The sequence below is a fragment of the Vespa velutina genome, chromosome 4 (assembly GCF_912470025.1).
Source record: "Vespa velutina chromosome 4, iVesVel2.1, whole genome shotgun sequence".
In the NCBI taxonomy this organism is placed as follows: Eukaryota; Metazoa; Arthropoda; class Insecta; order Hymenoptera; family Vespidae; genus Vespa; species Vespa velutina.
In genome coordinates this window covers 3,767,116-3,790,000 of record NC_062191.1, presented here as the reverse complement: position 1 = coordinate 3,790,000, position 22,885 = coordinate 3,767,116, and the positions used below count along the sequence as shown (strand labels likewise).

At 32.3% G+C, this 22,885-nt stretch overlaps 1 protein-coding gene across 2 annotated transcripts in view; it reads left to right on the top strand.

Annotated features, from left to right (window-relative positions):
• Positions 1–8,746: 8,746 nt before the first annotated feature.
• The window catches only part of LOC124948398 (homeobox protein Hox-A1-like), a 15,608-nt gene continuing 1,469 nt past the window's right edge, over positions 8,747–22,885 (top strand). The window contains exon 1 of one of the 2 annotated variants that reach the window (XM_047491952.1): positions 8,747–10,576. In XM_047491952.1, coding sequence (XP_047347908.1) covers positions 9,586–10,576 — 991 coding nt within the window. In that variant the 5' untranslated portion in view covers positions 8,747–9,585. The remainder of the gene's footprint in view (positions 10,577–22,885) is intronic. The other variant, XM_047491951.1, reaches the window with a different exon arrangement.

Sequence of the window (22,885 nt, the reverse complement as noted above, 5' to 3'; positions counted from 1 at the left end):
TCCTTAGATCCCTAGAAACCAGTTGAGACGAACAAAAAAAAAAGAAGAGGTGGCGGAGGGAGGGGAAAAAAATAAGAAGAACAAAGATAGCTCGTTGCCATCATTATAATTCTTATTATCGTCGAATATTATACATTCGCTACCTACTGAGAATCATTAATCTAAATCCAAAGAGATATTCCTCTTATACTTTCTAATAGTTCGCTATCAACTTCATTTAAAAAAAAAAAAAAAAAAGAAAGAAAGAAAACCAAAAAGGAAAAAACAAAAAGAAACCAAAAAATATATACGAGATTTAAAGAAAGCTTCATAAACTTGTAAAAAGATACGTAATCGTAAAATCTGCTAGATCTAACGTGGATCTTTTTTTACGCATACACATCGCTCTTACTTACTATCACAAATGACAAAATTAATTTCTTCACCGAGAATACGTGATTTCGTTTTGTGTCAAATTTCATTAATATTGTTGAAAATAAAATTAACCATTGACTCTATACATTCATGAAAGAGGAGAAAAAAGAGCATATACACTTACATCGATAGAGTCAAACAAAGAGAAAGAGAAAGGCCTAATATATTATACACACACATACACACACACACACACATATATATATACACACACACACACACTTATACAGGCATATATGCATACATATATATAAGCATACGAATATATACATATATATATATATATATATATATATATATATATATATATGGATAGAGATAGAAAGAAGATAGAAGAAGGGGTGGGCTAGACTAGATTTCCGCGTCATTACACCGCCGTGGCGCTGGTCTCCGAGTTAATTGAATGCAGCGTGTGTTGACAGGTAGGCATATTGGCAGGCAGGCAGACAGGCAGGCAAGCAGGCAGGCAGGCACGCAGGCAGGCAGGCGAACAGGCAAACGGACAAGAAAGCTTGAGGATATGAGAAGAGAGAAAAAATGAGACAGAAAGACAGAGAAAGAGAGAAAGAGAAAAAGAAAGAGAGAGAGAGAGAAAGAGAGAAAGGGAGAGAGAGAGGGAGAGAGAGAGAGAGAGAGAGAGAGAGAGAATCAGAAAAGATACTCGGTTCTGACCGAGAGCTTGGTTTGTGTCAGATGCGCTCGCGATATCGTCCCAACGTCCACGACTTCACGAGGCCGTGTACCTGTCATTTTTAGTGACCGTGTCATTCGGCCTTTACTTCGACTCCTTCGAAGCTCCTCTTCTTCCTTTCTTCTTCCTCTATAGTCGCGTTGCTGACACCGAAACGGCCAGTACTAAGTTTGTCCGATATCTCCCTCTCACTTTCTCTCTCTCTCTCTCTCTCTCTCTCTCTCTCTCTCTCTCTCGTTTTCTCTGTCTCTCTCCCTGTCTCGTTGGTTTTTTTTTTCAAAGATAACGCTGGGTGAACGGGTCTACCTGAACGCGAGTCACGCAGAAAAACGCGGAGAAACCCACGATATCTCGTACGGTCCTTCTAAACTGGATCTCTCTGTCTAGCGATAAAAAACGCATAGATGAAAGACAGGAACGTTTCTTATTTTCCAATTGTATATTTATAAGGATAAATAGAAATAAATTAAACCATCTCGAAATAAAATAATTATACAATATAATTGAAATTGTTTTCATAATTCGAAGAATAAGATTTTTATTTTATCCATATATAAAAAAAAAATATATATATATATATATATATATATATATATATATATATATATATGAAATAATAATTCGTGTATCACTTAAATTTATTTCATTCATTTTGTTATTATTCATAATTTAATAGCTCATTATAATTCATATCTACTATACTTTTCTCATATATTTATAGTTAAGAGCAAGTAAGATTAGAACCGACTATAGATAATTTAGTCTTTCCTTCCTGACATTTCACACATAAATCGTATTTACGTTAATTCAATAAGCTGGTTCTCTAATATCATATTTTTTTCTCTCGAAATATACGAAGAAATTAATGAAAAAATATCAAATACACTTACTCGAGTTTATTGACCCCTCGATTTACATCGGCTTCATATCTGAACGATGCATTAGCAATATTAAGACTTATCGTATAATCCATTTTTTTCTTTTTCTTTCTCCTCTTTTTTTCCTTTCTTTCTTCTTTTTTTTATATTCATAGCGCATTATATTCCATCGTCGCAAAATCTGAAAACGTCGTTTCACCATCCGACGGTACTCGAAGTGGTAATCGTTACCACTTCGAAATACGATCGCTTTCATTTTATTTATCATTAAATAACTATTGATAAATGTTAATCATTCTTGATCGTTAAATAAAACATACCACTCGAGTGATTTGAATATTTCATTGTAACGTACAATTAACTAAAATAAATATTGTTTTTAACGTAAAATCATCGATCACTATGATACTAAAAAGCAGACATAAAGAAAGGGGGAAAGGGAGAAAAAAAAAGAGAGAAAAGATCTAATAAATCGATTTAAAAAAAAAAAATATAAGTATGATCTCGTTCATTGACAAAAAGATTAACGATACACAATCAAACGTCTTTCTTATCGTCGTCGGCAAATATTTCTGTCTCAGTCATCGTCGAGTATTCTTATTAAAACGGATTAATTCAGTCGCTTAGATTAAATAAAATTTTTATATTTAACAAAGTATTATACGCACATTGTGTCGTATCAGAAAAATTCTCTTCGCGATAAGATCTGTCGCGAACTAAATCCTTATAAATTCGAATCGTCGAATTCAAATTTTATTTTCTTTACAATCAAGACGTCATATCTTATATCAACGAGGGTTATAAAAAAATAAATCGCTTCGATTTTATTTTTTTTCCGATCGAAGGAACAAAAAAGAAAAGAAAAGAGAAGACGAAAAAAGTATTATCGAACATACGTACACAGATAAATAATTATAACGTCCTATGAGACAAATGGTTACGATTGAAAAAAAAAAAAATGAAAAAAAAAGAAAAAAAAAGGAAAAAAGGAAAAAAGAAAAAAAGAAAAATAAAAAAGAAACAAAAGAAGAAGAAAAAAAAACCCAAAATTATTAACACAGTTAGATATTGGTACGAGGTGTCGAATTAACGAGTCGAATGAACGAAGGGAGAATATACATAGATGCGAAAGCCTGTTTACGGTTGAAACAGAATTACACGACGGTACCAGCCACCCCTTGGCTCGACGCGCGTCCATTCATTAACACTTCATATCCCGTAGCGACGTGCTGGTAACGAGCCTGTCATAATTACGGTGCTAACTTTATTACTGCGGATATATACTCTCCTTCACGTTAGTATTATATCCATGCGTCATAGGTTAAATTCGCATTCGCACCTCTGTGACCTGTCTTTGGTAAAAACCAATAAAGACATGATTCCCATAATAAAATCCAATTAATTATCCACTATTCTTTTCTCTTTTTTTCTTTTTTTTTTCTTTTTTTCTTTTTTCTTTTTCATTTCTTCCTCTCCTTTTACCCAAAATCGCCGAAAAACACTTATAAAACTATAGTAGAACGACTATAGTATTATATAACGAGTTATTATTTTTCATAGTGATAAATCGATCGATAGAATATTGAGTTAAATTGATCAATTGGTTTTATTTAAAGATCCGTGTCATATCATATATAACCACTTTCATACTTATAATACTTTCAAAAATAAGATAAGTAGATCTAAATATGTATAAAAGAATATAAAAGATCAACCTGTTATCCGTTATCGGTTATTTAATGTTTAAAGATCTTTTTCTTGAAACTATAAATACACACACACACACACACACACAGACACAGACACAGACACAGAGACACGGACAAACAAGTGAGTTTATAAATATACGTATATCGTAATTAATTATTAACTGAGAGATTTTTCAACATCTATTGAGTTGAAGATTGAATTTTAATATCATCGGATTAGATAAGAGTAACCAGTTTTCTACAAATTTTTTTCTACAAATGGACGAATAGTATCCAGAGACAGGCTAAACAAGCAGATCATACTTTATAATTTTATCAAAATCGTTAATCTATCTAAGTACTCATATTTTTTTCTCTCTCTCTCCCCCTCTCTCTCTCTCTCCCTCTCTCTCTCTCTTTTTCTCTTCTTCCCTCTCTTTCTCTTTGAACAACTGCTAATAATACTTATTCAATATTTACAACGATACGATCAACAGCTACATAAGTATGGATTGCTCGTGAGTCAGGTTGAATGATACGGCATATCAAAGACTGCTAAGTCATTGCGTACCAGACTACGGCTTTACCTTAACAACCAAATCCTTTTACACGTCTTTCCATTGTTTCCCTGTTGTCGTTCTATTCAGATTAAATAGTTACTCATTTCTCACAGTAAAGTCAACGGCTATGAGAAAGAAAGGAAAAAAAAAGAAGAACAAAAAGAAGAAAATGAGAAAATTAAATGCGTATATGATAATATATAAAAAAAAAAAAAGAAAGAAAAAATATTATAAAAATGTCCTCATAATACTAATACGATATAATCACTTAATCTTCTTTTTATAGGTATCAGAAAGCATCCATCTTTGAAAAAATAAAAATAAATAAATAAAATAATGAAAGCAAAAACTTGTTATCCTCCTGATGATAATACCTATTTAGCAAACGAAAAAGAAACAAACAGAAAATGATATCATTCCTTCCGTTTCTCTCTCTCTCTCTCTCTCTCTCTCTCTCTCTCTCTCTCTCTCTCTCTCTCTCTCTCTCTCTCTCTATCTATCTATCTATCTATCTACCTATCTATCTATCTTTCTATCTATATATCTATCTATCTATCTATCTATCTATCTATCTATCTATTTAAATTAAAATAGATTTAATTTAATTAATTTATTTAATTTAATTAATAATATTGTATATACGAATATCCAAATGAAATTATATTTCTCGCGTAATAAGCTTTTATATTTCGGTGACCTGTTACCATAGCGATAGGAAGAAGGTTATAAACGTGACATAGCTAAAACATCGAGATATTAAATAAAAAGTTAGAATAAATAATCGTAACGTCGATATGAAAAATCAAACTTGTCGAATATAGAGAGCGCTGGATATTCGAGATTAAAATGAACGCAGTCATCTATCTGTTCGCTTTTATTTGGAAAATTTCAGGAAAAAGAGGAAATGCGTGCGACCCCAATGATATCCATGATGTATTTGTAAATGTATTCGATTACGTTCACATTCATGCTCAGACGGGGTCGAAGAGAAGCCCGTCCTGCAGTTAGAACAGCAATCGAGCGACTCTCATACGGAATGATTGATGACTTCATTGTGCGGGCTTTCCCATGTCCCTGGCTATGATTTCGTACGCGCGGCACACAAAAAGAGGCGAGCGCCATTTCGAAAATGGGCGGAATTATGGAAAATTCAGGACGGAAGATCGATCGGGCGTTACCATTCGCGATGAGATTTCCTCGTGTACCGATATCTATCCGATTTGGAATTTGGATCTTTCGTTAAATAACTCAAATCACGAGAACGAGATTTTCAACGGAACTACAAACGATTTTACTTCTTTACAATCTTTTTTTTTTTTTTTTTTTTTTTTTTTTTTTTTTTTTTTTTTTTTTTTTTTTTTTTTTTTTTTTTTTTTTTTTTTTTTTTTTATCGAATAACAACTATCGTAAAGAAATATCTATATCTCTATAAGTCACTACTGTGATACACTTTTTTCATTTTATTTTTATATCACACACGTTTGCGTTTATCGCAACACATATAATTCCAAAAAGAAAATCAATTCTTTTCAACGAAATATTTCTTTTCAAGTGCACGTGAAAAATAAAAAAAAAAAATAAATAAAATAAAATAAAAAGAAATTATGAAGATACTCTCGCAAGCACCGACGATTCGAATAGATACATTTGCAAACATTGTCAATGAAATGTTAAAAATTAAACAATAAAATACGTCGTACCTTTTAAAGTTAGGCGTGTCTCTTTCGATGAAAGAAGAAAAACGCGAGTACGCTATTCTCAGGAGAGTTTACTTTCTTAAAATTCCAACCAGGAATGAAGAAGAAGTCTCTTCCTTTTATTTCATCGACGTTGTAACATTGACGTTCTTCTTGCGAAAAACCTACGGAAACTACAACAATGGGGACTACCATCGCGATTTCATAAAGACGATCCTTTATGCCTTCCTCATGAAAGAACCTTGCGGTCGATTCTTGACAGACAGCTGTCCATCGAAGAGAACTACCACCCGCTGAATTGTTGTGATTCGATGTTTGAACGACAAGAAGTCAGACGGCAAAGAATGAGGCTTAAGAAGTGACCTTTGAAAAGTTAATGCAATTATTAGCGATCATCTCTCCATGGTGAATTTTACAAAAAACAAACTTAAGTTGTTTTCTGTGCAAAAAAGAAAAAAACGATCGCTGTTATATCACTAATATCTTTTTATCTAAAATCAATAACCCAAATATATATCTAATGAGTTTTACTAAGATTTTCTCGTGTTATTTATTTTTTACTTTCTTCCCCATTAACTTCTAAAAATCTATTTAATTACATACGTATCTATTTGTTTTAATGGTATTAATTTTAATTCGATATAAAGACAAGAATTAAAGAACAATTTGAAATGAAATATGTCTGTCCGATATTTAGACAAATTTGAAAAGAGATATATCAGTCGGTAATAATGGAGATTTATCGATTCCGACACAAATTAGCGTGAGAAAACAAATAGATGGATATAATATGTTAAACGGGTAGAAAAATGAAGGGAATCAAAAAAGAACTACAGCGGCGGCAACGGCAACGGCAACGGCAGCAACAGCAGCTACGAGAACAACTGCAGTTCGGAATGACAATGCAGGTGCCCCATCCCATGTCAAATCTCAGCGTGGCGCCAACACGAGATATGTAGGTACCAGACCGAACTCCGACTGGTTCGTAATTGTTTAAGAGGATTAGTCAGAAACGTTTATCCTTACTACAAGGCAAAAAAAAGATGCTGATATTTATCCCGGTATTAGACTCGACTAAACCCGAATTTATTGCTTCTTATCCCCGAAAATTCTTTTTTAGAAGTGTTCAACCGGCAAATCATACGCCTCATCTCACACGACTCGTGCGACCAGCTTTTTTAAATCGAAAATCTTTTCACAAAGACAATATCACCAATCGGAGATTGTTTTAGATCGGATTTATCTCGCTAAATTTAATTTAACATCAATCAAATTGAAAGGACAATATTTTTTTCTTAATAAATTGATACCAGTTATCTTTTATAAATAATAATCAATAACAAATAACAATCAATATCTCTTATATTTTAAAGGTATTTTAAAAGGTATAAATAAATAAATAAATTACATTTTGGAAATATCTACTTGATATTATAATCCTAATCAAACAGATCAAAAGTCCAATCGTAGATCAATGGACAGGCCAATCGAATTATAATAAATAAATAAACAAATAAATAAACAAATAAATAAACAAATAAATAAATAAAGAAATTATTTGTAAAAAAGTTCGCGTCGATCGTCATGTGGGATCGTAAATTAGTGAAGACCCTAAAAAGATCTGTGGGATTCTAAAATACGCGTGAACGCGTTGAATTAGAGATATCGTACCTTGACGTAGAGTCGATCAAGATGAAGATTCTTCGAGCTGATGTTCGAAACAGGGAGGATGTCGCGGGTGGCCGCAGGTGGCGCCCTCGATATAAGCTTGTCTGACTGAACCGCTGATACGAGAACCGCGCTTCTTAAACTCTCTCATGGTGGAATGTGTCATCCTGTCACTGAACCCACATGGGGTAGGAGACGTCTCGTGGGCCCGTCAAGAGGTGCTCGATCGGTCGAACTTTTACCCGCTCTCCAAGGGAGCAAAGAATGTCAATCGTCCGTATCATTAATTCGAACGTAACATAAATTACCTATATTATGATCGGATTATTTATATTACGATTTATAAATTCTTTATTAAAATCAAAACGTAACGTAACTAACGTTAACTCATACATTCATTCATAATTTTTATTACCTAGATAAATAATCACTCTATATTATTTCTTGAATAATATTAATTCTAAATAAGTAACTATGTAGAATGTAACAATATATGTAGACACTCTAATCTTGATCAGAGTACAACGATAGAAAAAGACGAGCCATTCCATGAAAGTAATAAGAAACGAAATAGACGAATTGTAGTTTACTAATCCAACTATTGGGTATCATCAGTTCATCGTATTTACGAAGAAATAGTAATTAAATGGTTTACATTGGAAAGAGACAGGACATTGGCAAAAGAAGAAAGACAGGTGAGCCACGTATGCGACGAGATAAATCCTTGGAAAATAAGGAAAAGGGATGAGCACGTTACCCTAAAGAAACGAAGCTAGGAAGACCGGTATAAAGTGTAACGGGGAGGTAGACTTTCCTTTGGGCAGACTCTACTCTCTTTCTCTCTCTCTCCCCCTTTCTCTCCCTGTGGAAGGTGGGTACCGATATATAATATCCGACTACCTAGCTCGGTTCTGCGATAAGTGTCAACTGCAGCGCGGCAGATAAAAAGAATGAACGGAAAATAAAATCCACCGCGGGTGATCCATCATGTGGACGCGAACTTGGGACGCGCAGACTCGTACTTGATTGGTTGGTACCGCCCACGTGGTACCACGTGACCTCTACATAAGCCACGCCCGTGATACTAGGTAGCCGCCTGAAGCTAGCCACGTTCTCTGCTCCGAACGTTTCTGTCTTGAACAGGGGGGAAATCCTGGGTGTGAGTGAGAGAAAGAAGAAGGAGAAAACTTGGACACAGCAAAACCCTGTGGGTCAGTCTCACCTGCGTGCAAGCTTCGACCTAGCCAGTCCAGTTGAGCGGGCCTCCTCGTTCACATCGACTCGCGCATAGTTTCACGACATAATTACTAATCGACTCTTATTTATATTATTCCTAATAATACCAATTGAACAAATTCATCATTAAAAGTGTTTTGCGTGACTCTTTCAAAGGAAAATACATATTAATATATTTTTTAACTCGAAAATATATCTTATTGAATTACAGTGTAACATCATGGAATCAGAAAAAGTCGTGATATAGATAAAAAAAAAATTTATTATCCAAAGTGTTTAATCTAATTGAATGAATTTTTCTATATCGAATTGATTACTAAAACTTATTTGACTAACGTGTCTTGTACGATAGCGTGCTTATCGTTCCTGATCTCATATAACTTTATTATGTTGACAACGTACTGACAAAAAAAAAAAAACGTCGCGAAGCTATTGTTTTTATCAGTTTTATCGTGAAAAATTGCTTGGTGGAAAAATATTACGATGTAGTAGTATAGGAGTGATATCGGATGGACTTGGAAAGTGCTTTAAATTTATAATTAATCTTCGGTCACGAAGAAAAAAAGCTACGTTCCATTAATCAGACTCCTTGAAGTGCTCTTTGAGTGTACTAGTTAATAACAATGTAGAGAACATCTTAGTTCTCTTTCTTCAAAAATTTTAGAAACTATTAGTTTCAATCTATGTGAACAGTGAAAAACAACGTGGTGGTGGACTGTGAGTCGTTGATGTATTCGTTTCATCGCCATAAGGATGATGATGATGGACATGGGCATGTACGGGACCTACGGTAAGCCAGATTCATATCCCAACTACGTGTTCGCTGGTCAAGGGAATCATCATCATCAGGCTTCTACCGTCGGTGGACATGTGTCTGTACCACCATCACCCGATCTTGCACCGAGTCATTACTACCCTCAGACTGCAGTGGCTCCTTACTCATCTTCGTCATCCGAAAGTTTCCTGACTGCTGAGTCTGGTGCTTCGTCGAGTACGCCGCCTCAAAGTTTCTACTCGCCGACGGGAGCTGTACTACACGAGGATGGTACTACTACGGCGATCATTTCGTCGGAGAACGGTCTAAGTTATACCAATCTTGATTATGCTTCCTCTTCGACGTACTCAGGTCAACAACAACAACAACAACAACAGCCACAATCACACGCAGGATCCCATGGTTCGAACGAACCTCATCAAAGTTACCATGTACAGCAAAATACCTACAGAGAAGATCATCATCATCATCATCACCACCACCACCATCATCCACCGAGTCTTCATCAAACTACTACCTTACAAACCCATCAAAGAACGGAACTTGATTTGCACCAGCCAACCTCTAGTCATCATCATCATCATCATCATCCTCCTCCTCCTCCTCCTCCTCCTCCTCACCTTCGGCATGAACCCGAATATCAGGTACCAGTCGGTGCAACTCCCAATTACGTTCACCAATACGAAGATTCTCTTCACTATCATGCTCCGATCAGACAGAACGAGTTCCCCGGGCATCCTACAGGACATTACAAAGAAGAGAATCGTGATCCAACCTCTTATCACGCTCTTCCACAGCCAGGACAACATTCTCAACAACAGCAACAACATCCTCATCCACAACATCCTCATCATCAGCAACATTCTCATCAGCACCAACAACAACAACAACAACAACAACAACAACAGCAAGCCCAAGTACCTACTTACAAATGGATGCAAGTTAAGAGAAACGTTCCTAAGCCCGTCGGTAAGTGTTTCCTTTTATCACCAAGTAAATAATTAATATGAATTCAAAATTAAAACATATTTTGATAATACTACGCTCCAATTGTATCAACCAAAAAAAATATTAATCCATTAAAATATAGTTAATAATCATGCATTGAAATCACTCCTAATTAAACATATTTTTATATAAAACATGAAGCTCGGTAAATAATATTTTAATTCGATCATTAAAAACAAATGATCGATAAACGGGAATAAACATACATTTATTTGCAAATAATTTACATACACGAATAATTATAAAATCTGAAAAATGATAAATATGGAAACGTTTAATTAAACGATAGTCGCACAAGTAAAAACAATAAAATTTACTGTCGTATATTCTATTTACGTATCTATCTGCATATGTATGCATACATACATACATATATATATATAGTGTATATATATATATACACTTTCCGCTTGATTTTATATAACAATGAACGTAAGTGGATATATCTTAGATATGTCAATAAAATTTATGAAAAAACGTAACGAACGATTCCACAAACGTATTACTTGAAACATGTGAAGAATTAATCGATAATTATGAAAGATATTTTTTTCTATCAAATAAAATATCAATTACGTAAATCGCTAATGTGAAAAGCAAATAGTTCATAGATTTTAATTCAAATTCACTGTATAACAAGAAAAAGAAAAGAAAAATATTTCCAGTAGACTTTCATTGGAATTTTTTTTGTTTTCTTTTTTTTTTTTTCTTCTTGTTTTTCTCTTCTTCTCTTTTTCTTTCAAGTACACACACACAAAATGTAAGAAAACTTATTTACCTCTTTTTTATTAGCAATCATTATAAAAATTAATTTCAAACATTGAACTACATTCGTTTTTCTCAGCCTTTGAAATAAGAAATAATATAAGTTATTCATAAATTAACATAATCTTGAAAGAGTTAACATTCTTTTTTACGGAACAAAAATGACATGCCACTTTTTGTTCTTAGAAGTATGTGTAAATCACGCACGAGATATAATTTATATATATATATATATATATATATATATATATATATGTATATATATATATATATATATATGTATATATGTACATACATATCTAATAATATCAAAGAGAAAAAAATAACGAAGGCAACGAAACGTATGTACGTCACATTTCACTTGTGTGTCAATCTTAATTGAACTTACCACCCAAATGAAAAGTTCTCTTTAGAATCAGTCGATTAGACTTCGTGTCTACGTCTGCGTATATCGGGTTTATACATGAATTCGTGTAAAGTATCCTCAACGAGACGCGATTAGGTCATGTCGTTACTTAATCGAGGACACGAGTCGAAATCACGCTTCCAAGAACGTAAGGCGTTCTTGAACTTCTAAACACTCTATTATTGCGTCTAATATTATGTTACTTGAAGAAGTTGGTAAAAGAAAAAAAGAAACAAAAGAGAAAAAATAAACAAACGAACAAAACAAAAAAGCAAAGAAATTAGAACGGAGCAAAAATTTTAGAAATAACAATAACACATCTCTTCTAACGTTTACTTAATTCCTATGATAAAAATAAAATGAGAAAAAAGAAAAAAAAAAGAAATAAAAGAACTTAGAAAAACACATCTATGCATATACTTATAATAAAAAAATATCGATCTAAAAAAATTAAAAACGATATCAAAGAAAAAGAAAAGAAAAAAAAATAAAGAAAAGAAAAAATGTCAATGTTCTACAATGTTCTATAATCACTCTATATTATCACGTCTAACAGTTTGACTACCGTTTACGCCTATGGGCGACACTCGTAAACGTAATAGATAAGATTATGCACACGAAACGAGGAACAGAAGATACTCGAGGTTTACGAGAATGTCCTACCCAGTACGATCATAAATCAAGCTTGCAAGCGCCACTCGTTGAGTTTCTATCTCTCATATACAAACGTTTGCTTACGATAGATCTCGATACCTCTCGAAAGATTCAAAGGCGTATATACAAAAAAAAAAAAAATATATATATATATATATATATATATATATATGTGTGTGTGTGTGTGTGTGTAAAAGAAACCACTGGTTATAACAATATATATAAAAAAGTATAAGAGAATTTGTTTTACAATATTCATCACAATTATTTTTTCTTTATATAAAAAACACAAATATGTGTACCTAACAGTTCTTATTTTCTTTTTTAATTATTAAGAAAATTAATTTTAACTCTTAAATTTTCTTTTTCTCTTATATTTTCACATTTAACAAATTGATCTAGATACATTTTTAACATGACAAATCATTCGTCGAATTGTTTATAAATATCAAAGATATGTAATCACGATGACGATTTTAATCGCATACGTATTTAACAGAAAAATTTTACATTTAGATAACTATGTAAGACTAAAACGGATATGATAAGATTTGTCATTAGAAAAGGAATTTGTGAACACGAATTTATCTGATAAAATAATAATCGTTTGAAAAGAAAAAAAAAAAAAGACTTCGACTGATAACGATAAGGTCATACATACTATTTTCATTCAAGAAGAAAATATGGATTTGCTGAAAATATTGATTTAAAGATTAATAAAATAAATAATTATCAGGACAATCTTTTAACATTTTCTAGATGAAATTAATTTTTATTTCTATAATAAAAGTTGTATTTGATACACACACACACACACACACGTATATATATATATATATATATATATATATTACAAGTCTTACATTTTAAGTTTTTACATTACATTATAAGTCATACATACATATATATATATCACAAGTTTTACCACATTACTACATTCAATAACTCTAAAGACGTAGATAATTATTCTAATTTCTATATTATTTCGAAATGTCTAGATTTAAATGTAAAAAAGTAAACGACAAAATCTGCATTTAAATATCTAGATCAAAATGAAACGAGCAAATATCGATATATCTAAATATCGACAAATGATTCGATATTTAGATAGATAATTGAAAAAAAAGTATATATATCAAAAAAATGTGTAATCGTCGTTGCCGACATAAAATAATAACAAGTTATTAAATCTATTTTATATATCACCAATAAGAGAACTCACATACATTAATATTAAGATATCGGAATTAGAAATTTGACAGAACAAAACCGGTTTAGATTTATAGCTGTCAAATCTTAAACGTACTTTCTCACACTTTTGTCGATTATATTAAAGATATTTTGCTCCCATTAAGATTGAAATTTTAATTGTTACTTACGACGCACGATTAAAATCTATCCGCTAGAAGTTGTCAAGGAATATTTTCGGAATGTCACGACTAAAAAGGGAAACAAACCTAAAAATTTTCTAGAAACACATATTTCCTTGTAATTTAAACAAATTTCATAACATTATAAATAAAACATTTCGATGATCGAGTAGTTTTGATAAATTTTTACTCGACGATAAAGTGCAGCACAAAACGTGTAGAGAAAGGGGGGGGGAAAAAAGAAAAAAAAAAAAAAAGAGAAAAAAAAAGAAAAATGAAAAAAGAAAAAGAAATAAAATAAAAGTATGCAACTAAAAAATTTTTCTTTAATGTTAATCAAATTTTATAAGATGACAGTCGATGATCGAACGATCTTTAAAATCTTGATTTGATAATAAAATAAAGAACGAGCGTGCAATTCCTTACAAGTATTTTAACATATTTCTTACAACGTTACGACAGTTAGATATCGCAAAGCAGCTGTGAAAACGTCACGTTCGATGTTAAGCAAGAAATGAGACATCTTAAAACACTAGACCGGTTCTCCTAACTTCGGAATTAACTCGCTCGAAAGGTACGGGACGAGAACGTAAATATATATATGTACATATATATATATATATATACATATATAGCTTAACATGCTTCCTCTCGTAACAGTGAGAGCGTTCTCGTTCAAAGCTTGTTGAATGGGATCTTGTCGGAGTTAGGTACCGGCGTTACGCTTAATAGCTCATTATAATCGAATTAATAACGGCAGCCACGAGAATTGAGAAGGGTGAGACGCGCCGCCAATTGCCGCGGAACATGCAAATCGTAGCCCGATTCTCCCGGCCCTCTCTTTAAAACCCCTAACTTCATCGCTCTATCTTTTCCTCTTTCACGCTATTACCCACTTCATTTCAAATCTTCACGAAATTACTTTCCATAAGATCACTTGACTTTCTCTGATTTATAGGTTATTACATTATCTTAATCATATTTTATTTTTACTATTTACTTTATTATACTATCTTAATGAATAATTCATATATTGATCAATCGTATATAATTATGTATATAGATACGTATATAGGTATGTAGGATGAATCCTCTCGTAAAATATGATCACTTGAAAATTTGCTTAGTCGTTATTAGTTATATGATTCATACTGTCCTATAGAGGCATACGATAAAAAACAGATAGATATAGGTATATATATATATATAGATTCTAACATCCTATGTGATCTTATAGACCCTAAAATTCTACAAATTCCAATATATAACATAGATCCTAAATGAATGATATTTGCTAATTTAATAATTTCATCGAAATTATAACATTATTTCTTGTGAAATAAATGAGAAAATCAGTAGTGTAAGTAGCAATAATTAATAGCAAAAGAAATGAAGATTATTAGCAATTAGAATGAGAAAGTGATAGAGATTCGATTGTAATAAGAGGATGGGCGTGGCAGAAAGAAACTCTGGTGGGAAGACTCTCCTAGATTTTGGTTGGTTAACTTTTTTGGTTGGCCGAGATCTCACAATACCTCTCGTTTTCCCCTTCGTGAGTCTAGACCATATCATACGCCAGGGGGTCCAGAATAGAGAAGACTTCTAGAGGGACGGCCAGAGCTCCATGATGCTCTTCAAGGGCTACTACGAAAGGGGCTGCCTAGGGGATACTTGCGCAGGATTCAAAAAAAAAAAAATGGAAAGAGCGTCGCAACGCTGTCAGCCTTTGCGAACCGATCTATCATACTAAACTCGATTTCTTTTCTCGGACGATGCGCTCAATAGCGGGATTGCTAATATCGAGAGAAAGAGAAAATGCCGAGACAAATGAGTAGCCCTAGCGTAAAAAAATCTACTTACTTTCCTTCCCAAGAATGAGATTCCAAATTTTATTCGACACTTTTTCACTCTAATCCCTAGATAAAAAATATAATGGATACATTTAATGCGGTATAATACGGCGTTCGTATAAAATAAGTCACGGATAATAACGAATTATTATAAATGTTGTCTTACTAATAATATCAAAATTGCATACGACTCCGACATATGTCAAGATTTATTATGAAAAATCATTTATTTTTTTTTATATAAGATTTTTTCTTTTTTTTTTTTGTTTTTTTTTTTTTTCTTTTTTTTTTCATTCGTAATTTTTTATCCCTGTACCTCTCATTCGAACAATCGTACGAATTTTAAATTAGCATTAAATCTTTTAGATGAAATTCATAGATCTACACGATCAAATAATTAGAAATAACATAGCGCGCTGATGTAACATTTTTAAATCATATTATAACGTTACTATTCGTATCTAGATCAACAGGTATCTTCATAACCTCGATGGAATAAAAATAATCTCTACTAGACACTAGCATAATATCATTAATCGAAACCTGCATAAATATTAATTGACAAAAAATGGTAACAACTTCATAAATAAGTATGATCTTTAAAGATCTCTTCATTCGTGTTGTTACATATATTATAGATATTACTATAATTATAGCACTTTTTACTTTATAATTGTATGAGGAAGCAAGTTGAACGAGTTTTACTATCGCAATAAAATAACGTAAACATACTCATTACGTTGCTTCTAGACGTTTTTTTTTGTTTATTTCTAATTAGAATCAACAAAAAACTACGTTGCTTATTCCTCAATTAAAATTCCTCAATGTAAAAATAAACTAAATAAAAATTGTTACATATGTATATAAAAAGCAATCGCGTCGATAAATGTAAATATATTCTTGAATAATAGTATATGTAGATGTAAAATCTTCGATAATCTTCAAAATCTTGATAAAGCTTATTAACAATATTCTATAGAATTTATTTCCGAGGGATCGTCCCATTTCCTCAAAGACTATTACCTTTTAGGCCACCTTAAAATATGCATACAGTTAAATATCGACTCTCTGACCGAACGGACGTATTCAGGGACGCAAAGTAAGTTAACAGAAAATCAAATCGGAAACTTTTCAATTATTAAATCTCTTTGTCATGAAGTACAAATAATAAAAATGATTAGATATTAAATTCTCAAAAAGTTGTTCAAAATAATTATATAAAAAGTATCAAGTGCGAAGTATTCGATAGAGATAGATAAAGATTAAAAAAGACTTCTCGATAAAAAAAAGAAAAAAAAAAGAAGAAGATGAAGAAAAAGATAAACTATCTAGTCTAACAATATTAACACTTTGAGGAATTAGATATTAGTTCTTCAAATATTTATTAATCAAGCAAAAAAAAAAAAAAAAAAAAAGAAAGAAAAAGAAACATAGATAACCGTAGGGCTGGCCAAGTTATACGAGCGGCCCTGAGAACGTCTCGAGAGTAGAGGAAGAGTATAAAAGAGAGAAGGAGAGAAAATATACATATACATATATCGAAGAGAGACGTGTGTCCGATAATAAGAAAGAGAGAAGAGAAGAGAACGTGGGTCGAGGCAAACGCGAGCGTTCGCGGCCGCTCCGCTCCGGTCCGTTCGCGGCAAACGCGCCGGACGCGTGAGTGAGTGGCCGATATCTCAAGAGGGGATCAGAGGATCGTTCGCGTGTTTCCAGCAGGGCTGCCACCCGCCGAACCTGGCAACCCCATATCCCACACGAGCCACCACCACCACCACCATCACCATCACCATCACCATCACTATCACCACCACCAGCTGGTTTAGTTCGTTCGTTCGTTCGTTCGTTCGTTCGTTCGTTCGTTCGTCCGCCACCCTCCTGTCCACGTGTCTCGCTCACGCTGATTTTCATTTCCGCGGTACTTCAGTCAACTGGCCGTCTCTCACTCTCACTCTCACTCTCATTCTCTCTATTTCTTTCTACGTCGGTCTCTCTTAACTCGTATTGACCGCATCCGTGCCTCCGACGAATTACCCTCGACTACGACCGACCTAAGACTATCCTTTGTCTAATTTTGCCTGTCGATTAGATATTATTTTATAAAAAATCGTCGAGGGGGGAAAAAAAATAAATATATGTGTGAGCATATGTGTATTATATATCTATGGATATGTATATGTTATAACGTAGAATACGTTCGTTATAAGCAATTAGAAATTACTAATGAAAAATTAATTAATTGCTTCGAATTTTCTATCGTTTATTAAGCTTTAAAAATGTCTGACTTCATTTTTATTGCGTCATTAAATAAAAGTGAATACGATACTGTGACAAAAGATATTTATCTAAATAAAAATAACATGTTAGGAATATTCATAAATATTATTTCAAATGTTAATTATTATCATAGGTAATAACATTATTTAATTATATCTAACAAATATCTACATTACATCTAACAAACAAATCGGGAAGTAAACTAACTTACATGTTAAATTATTTCTGCTAAATACTTATACTAGTCATAGAAAGATACAAGTTGTAGTTGTACATAAAATAAATACTATTCATATTCATGAGTTATGTGTTCATTCGAAGAAATGGTAAAAAGAATTTTACTGAAGTAATTCCTTCTGTTCAGCTTCCACACATCAGTCGTCGTATCTCGTCAGGCACGTTGATTTTAGTATTATGATAAGTAATATCCTGAGTCACAGTCGTACATGAAAATGGTAACGATACATATATAATACCTATAATACCTAGATATATATATATATACATATATATATATATATATATAAAAATACATACACATATATATATAGGTGTATATAAATGTGTCTCTATATATAACATAATATAAAAGGGGGTGCGTGCAGCACGTTCGACAAGATCCGCGCTTCGTGTACGTTCGTAAATGCGCTTGGACATTCCCCGCTAAAATTAGGCTTATCACGATACTACCAGCGATAAATGTCGACGACTTTAACGCCCTTTCCTACGTCTACAAACCATTTTTGATATCCTAAAAAGGAAGAAAAATTCGTCCACTTTTAATAAAATCCAAAAATGTCTTCGTTTCGTTAACGAAATAAAATGAATAGATGCGATTTATTTACGAACATGAAAATCAAGTTAGAAATATCTAGTTCAAGATCACGTTTTTGTTCTCTAAGATATAAAATCTAATTAAAGATGAAAATTAATAGATAATAGAATGACGGAGATCTTCCATAAGAAAATAAATTATTTTAACGTTGATCATATCGCCTAAAGAATTTCAAATATTTTATGTAATATCAAATACTCGTCCGATGATATACCATGTTTATATGTATGCATATAGGTATAGACATAGCTCTAAATGTATATATATATATATATATATATATATATGTCTCACCACAACATATAAGAAGGGTAGACGACGATTATCCAACTGCTGAGCAAGGTTTCAACCCGTACACGCCAACCAGCCAGTCCACGTTCGTTCAAAGGCTTTCCGATTAAATCTTACCTGGCTTAATATTATTATTTTACTTACTGCATGCAAGAACATAAGAAAGACAGGTAAGAGAGAGAAAGAAAGAAAGAGAGAAAGAAAGAGAGAAAGAAAGAGAGAGAGAGAGAGATACAGAGATAGGAAAAGGGAATATAAAAATCTACTAAGCCTCGTCTATCTATATCTAGTAGTTCGACTACTTTTGCTTTTGAAGCAACTATCGCAACATCTAGCTACGTTCAATTAAGAAGAAAATAAAATAGAAGAAGGGAAAGAGTACACAAGAAATTCGCATACATTAAAGATTACAGTAATTATTATATACATATAGATATATTTCATTTCTACGAATAAGATCGTCCATCTTACCTTCCATCGCGAGATCGTCGAATGTGTATTGTATTTACATGTATTCGATACATTTACCTCTTAGACGCCACCGACAGTAAAGGATCCCTTCATCATACAAGATCATCTGCTCTTATGCGGTAACAACCTTCCCCGAGCGTTGAAAGTACATTATGCAATTCAAATATTATTCAAAGGCTAAAAGCCATGAGGGACAGATGAAATAAGGAAGCGTTAGGGGTTAGAATGTATAAACCAAGGGAATAGGTAAAAGATATCATGGTATTACGTTACAGGAAATACGGATTTCGATGGATTTTCTATCTCCGTTAAAATCATACAAAATTATTCTTAATTTGGATAACGATCAATCTTATTATATTAGAATTTTTATTAATCGTCACCAAAATTGTTTATCTTTCTAATATATTTCCTTTTTCTTTTAATATTATTATCTAATACAAGAGTTATCTACCTATAACATCAACTTCACATTTTTTACGTATTTAATGATTTATAATTTGAATTTTTAATCAATAATATGATGCAATATTATTAATAAAACTCAATGAGAAACAGCTGTATTTGATCGATATCGATGTCTAAATTTCACGGTATAATACCAAGCAAAAGTTCCTAAATAAATATTAGAATAACATCTGGCTTTGATTGTTTGACAAAATACAAAAAATTAAGGTCTTTCGATATTTAATCGAAATATTCATCGTATCTCGACATCAAATGATCCTATTATTTCTGATACTTCCTATTTTCGTTTATCCTTTTAATATAATACATAATATCATATATATATATATATATATATATATATATATATATTTTTTTTATCCTTCGCAAATATTAAATAATAAATATTAAAATAAAAAAAGCAATGTAATATTATGATAATTCTTTGAATTAACGTAAGAGATAACGCCTTAATGATAAATGTAATTTATTAATAATATCGATGTAAAAATATATAATAAGATCATTAAGACGTTCGTGTTATTTAAGCATAACTAAACTGGATATAGTAGTTTTCGAGACAAGCTTTTAATCCTGTAATATTATAGGTATGTTCGTTCAAGCATAATACTTACGTCAATATCAATTGCCGTTCTAATTCCTCTCCCTCCCCCTACCCCATAACGAAATACATTTCCATTGCCCTTTATATTTCACATAAACTAATAAATTAATGAATTAATCAAATCATTCGATACATGTTCTAGACTATACGTTATAATAATTATTTATTTATTTATCTTAAATCGCAATTCATTTGCACAGAAAACAAAAACAAAAAGAAAAAAAAAAAGAAAACATAAATTAAAATATGTTCTCTTTAAGTTTAGATCGTTGAAGCAAACAAGTAAGACGGGAATGTTCTTTGATCATCTATACGTATCCATTGCTATGCAAAACGAGCCTATGTCGGAAATCATTTGTCTCGAGGATAAATGAGAAATTGGTAAAGCGGACAAGGGTAACTTGAGGGTGGAACTACAGAGAGTAAAAAGGAAGAACCGATAGAAGGTAGAAAGGACTTTAACATTGCTGAGTCAACGAAGGCGTTGACATTGCTAATTATCTTTTCATAATGCATAGAAGCAACCCTTCGGTCACCTTCTCTTTCACTGTGATTATAAGTACTGTCAAAAAAAAAAAAACCACTCGCATTATGCATCACGCAACTGTGAGAAAAACAAAACAAAACAAAACAAAAAAAAAGAAACAAACAAAAAGAAAAAGTAAAGAAAAACAGAAATTTCAAATAATGACCCTATTGCCTTTTATCAAAATACATACACGGTGAAACATATTATGTAAAAATTTCTATGATAAATACTTTTTAAATTGCAAACTTGTAAACAATCTATAATAACATTATATAAAACAATCTCTATCGTCCAAAAAAGGAATCAGTTATTTATAAACTACCATCGTTCTCGAAGTTTAGCTCTCCCTTTCTCCCCCCCCCCTCTCTCTCTTTCTCTCTCATGGCCATTAAGCTTACGCTTCTCCAAACCGAATGATAAACTTGGACAAGTTCTATCAGGCACGCCGGAGAGATTGAATGAAATGTTTCCCGTTTTCGCGACTCATTCATCAATTTAGCACCTTAACAAGGCTACCGGACACAACGTTACCGACTTTATCTATGGTCTTCGACTAACAAAACCCACGTTTCGCGATACGTTATTCTCTCATTTTTCTACGAATCTGCAAAAAAAAAAAAAAAAAAAAAAAAAAATAAAGAAAAAAAAAGAAAAAGAAAAGGAAAAGAAAAAAATTCTTTTCTTTCATACTCTTCGCCAAGAAAATTATTTGCGAAAGTTAATGTTCGTAGAAAAGAACAAAAAAAAAGAAAGAAAGAAAGCAAAAAAATTTCGCACACTGCCCCAAAAGTTAAACTTACTTAAATTATTATAACAAAATATTATAACGTAGCGTTTAAATTGAAGTATTCACGAAACATAATCTTCTAAGATTAAAATAAGTAGGTATAAAGGAGTCAAGAATAAAAAAGAGAAAAAAAAGGAAAACAACAGAGAGAAAATATTCATGGTAAATATACATATAATGTCTAGCCCCCGATATAAAAGATGTGACTTTAAGGCGTTGGCTTGACAGTTTCGCCCACCCTCAGCCATTAAGTAAATTGATCTCCACATACCGGTAGTCTAAATAACAACCTAATTTTCATAATGCGCAAACGAGAGACCCACCCCCTCCCTCCCCCTTTCATCCCCTTCTCCCGTTATTCCCTTTTTTTCTCTTTTTTTTTTTTTTTTAAGTCGAAGTGTTCCATTTTTTCATTCTCTCCACAATTTAATTAAATTATATATGATTATTATTCGCGACATCGCAATAGTCAAAATATTTTGTTGTTTATGAGAAAAATTTCTTTTGGCCCGTATCTAGTTTTTATTCATTTATTTATTTATTTATTTATTTAATTATAAATTTACTATTACTCTTATGGAAATTGATAATTGAGTAAATAATGACAACGCGATAACTCAACGATACATACCAACCACACATATCTGTTAAACAGCTGATGCAATTTGATCCAATCATAGGGCTCAACCCTATCGTTCGTTCACCTTCTCATACAGGTCATCCTTCCCCGAAAACTACTTTCCGAGAGAATTGACCAGCTGTGTTGGACATGAGTGGGCTGTCACTTAAAGGGATTTAACTTAATCTCAGACTACACATATTGCTTTCCAATATTTCACGCTATTTCCTAATCGTAAGAGGATAAGCCGCTTTATATTGACGGTATCTAGTACAAAGTCATCCAAACAAACGACGTACTCGATTCGGAAACCCTTAATTCGTACTAACATTCATATTAATATT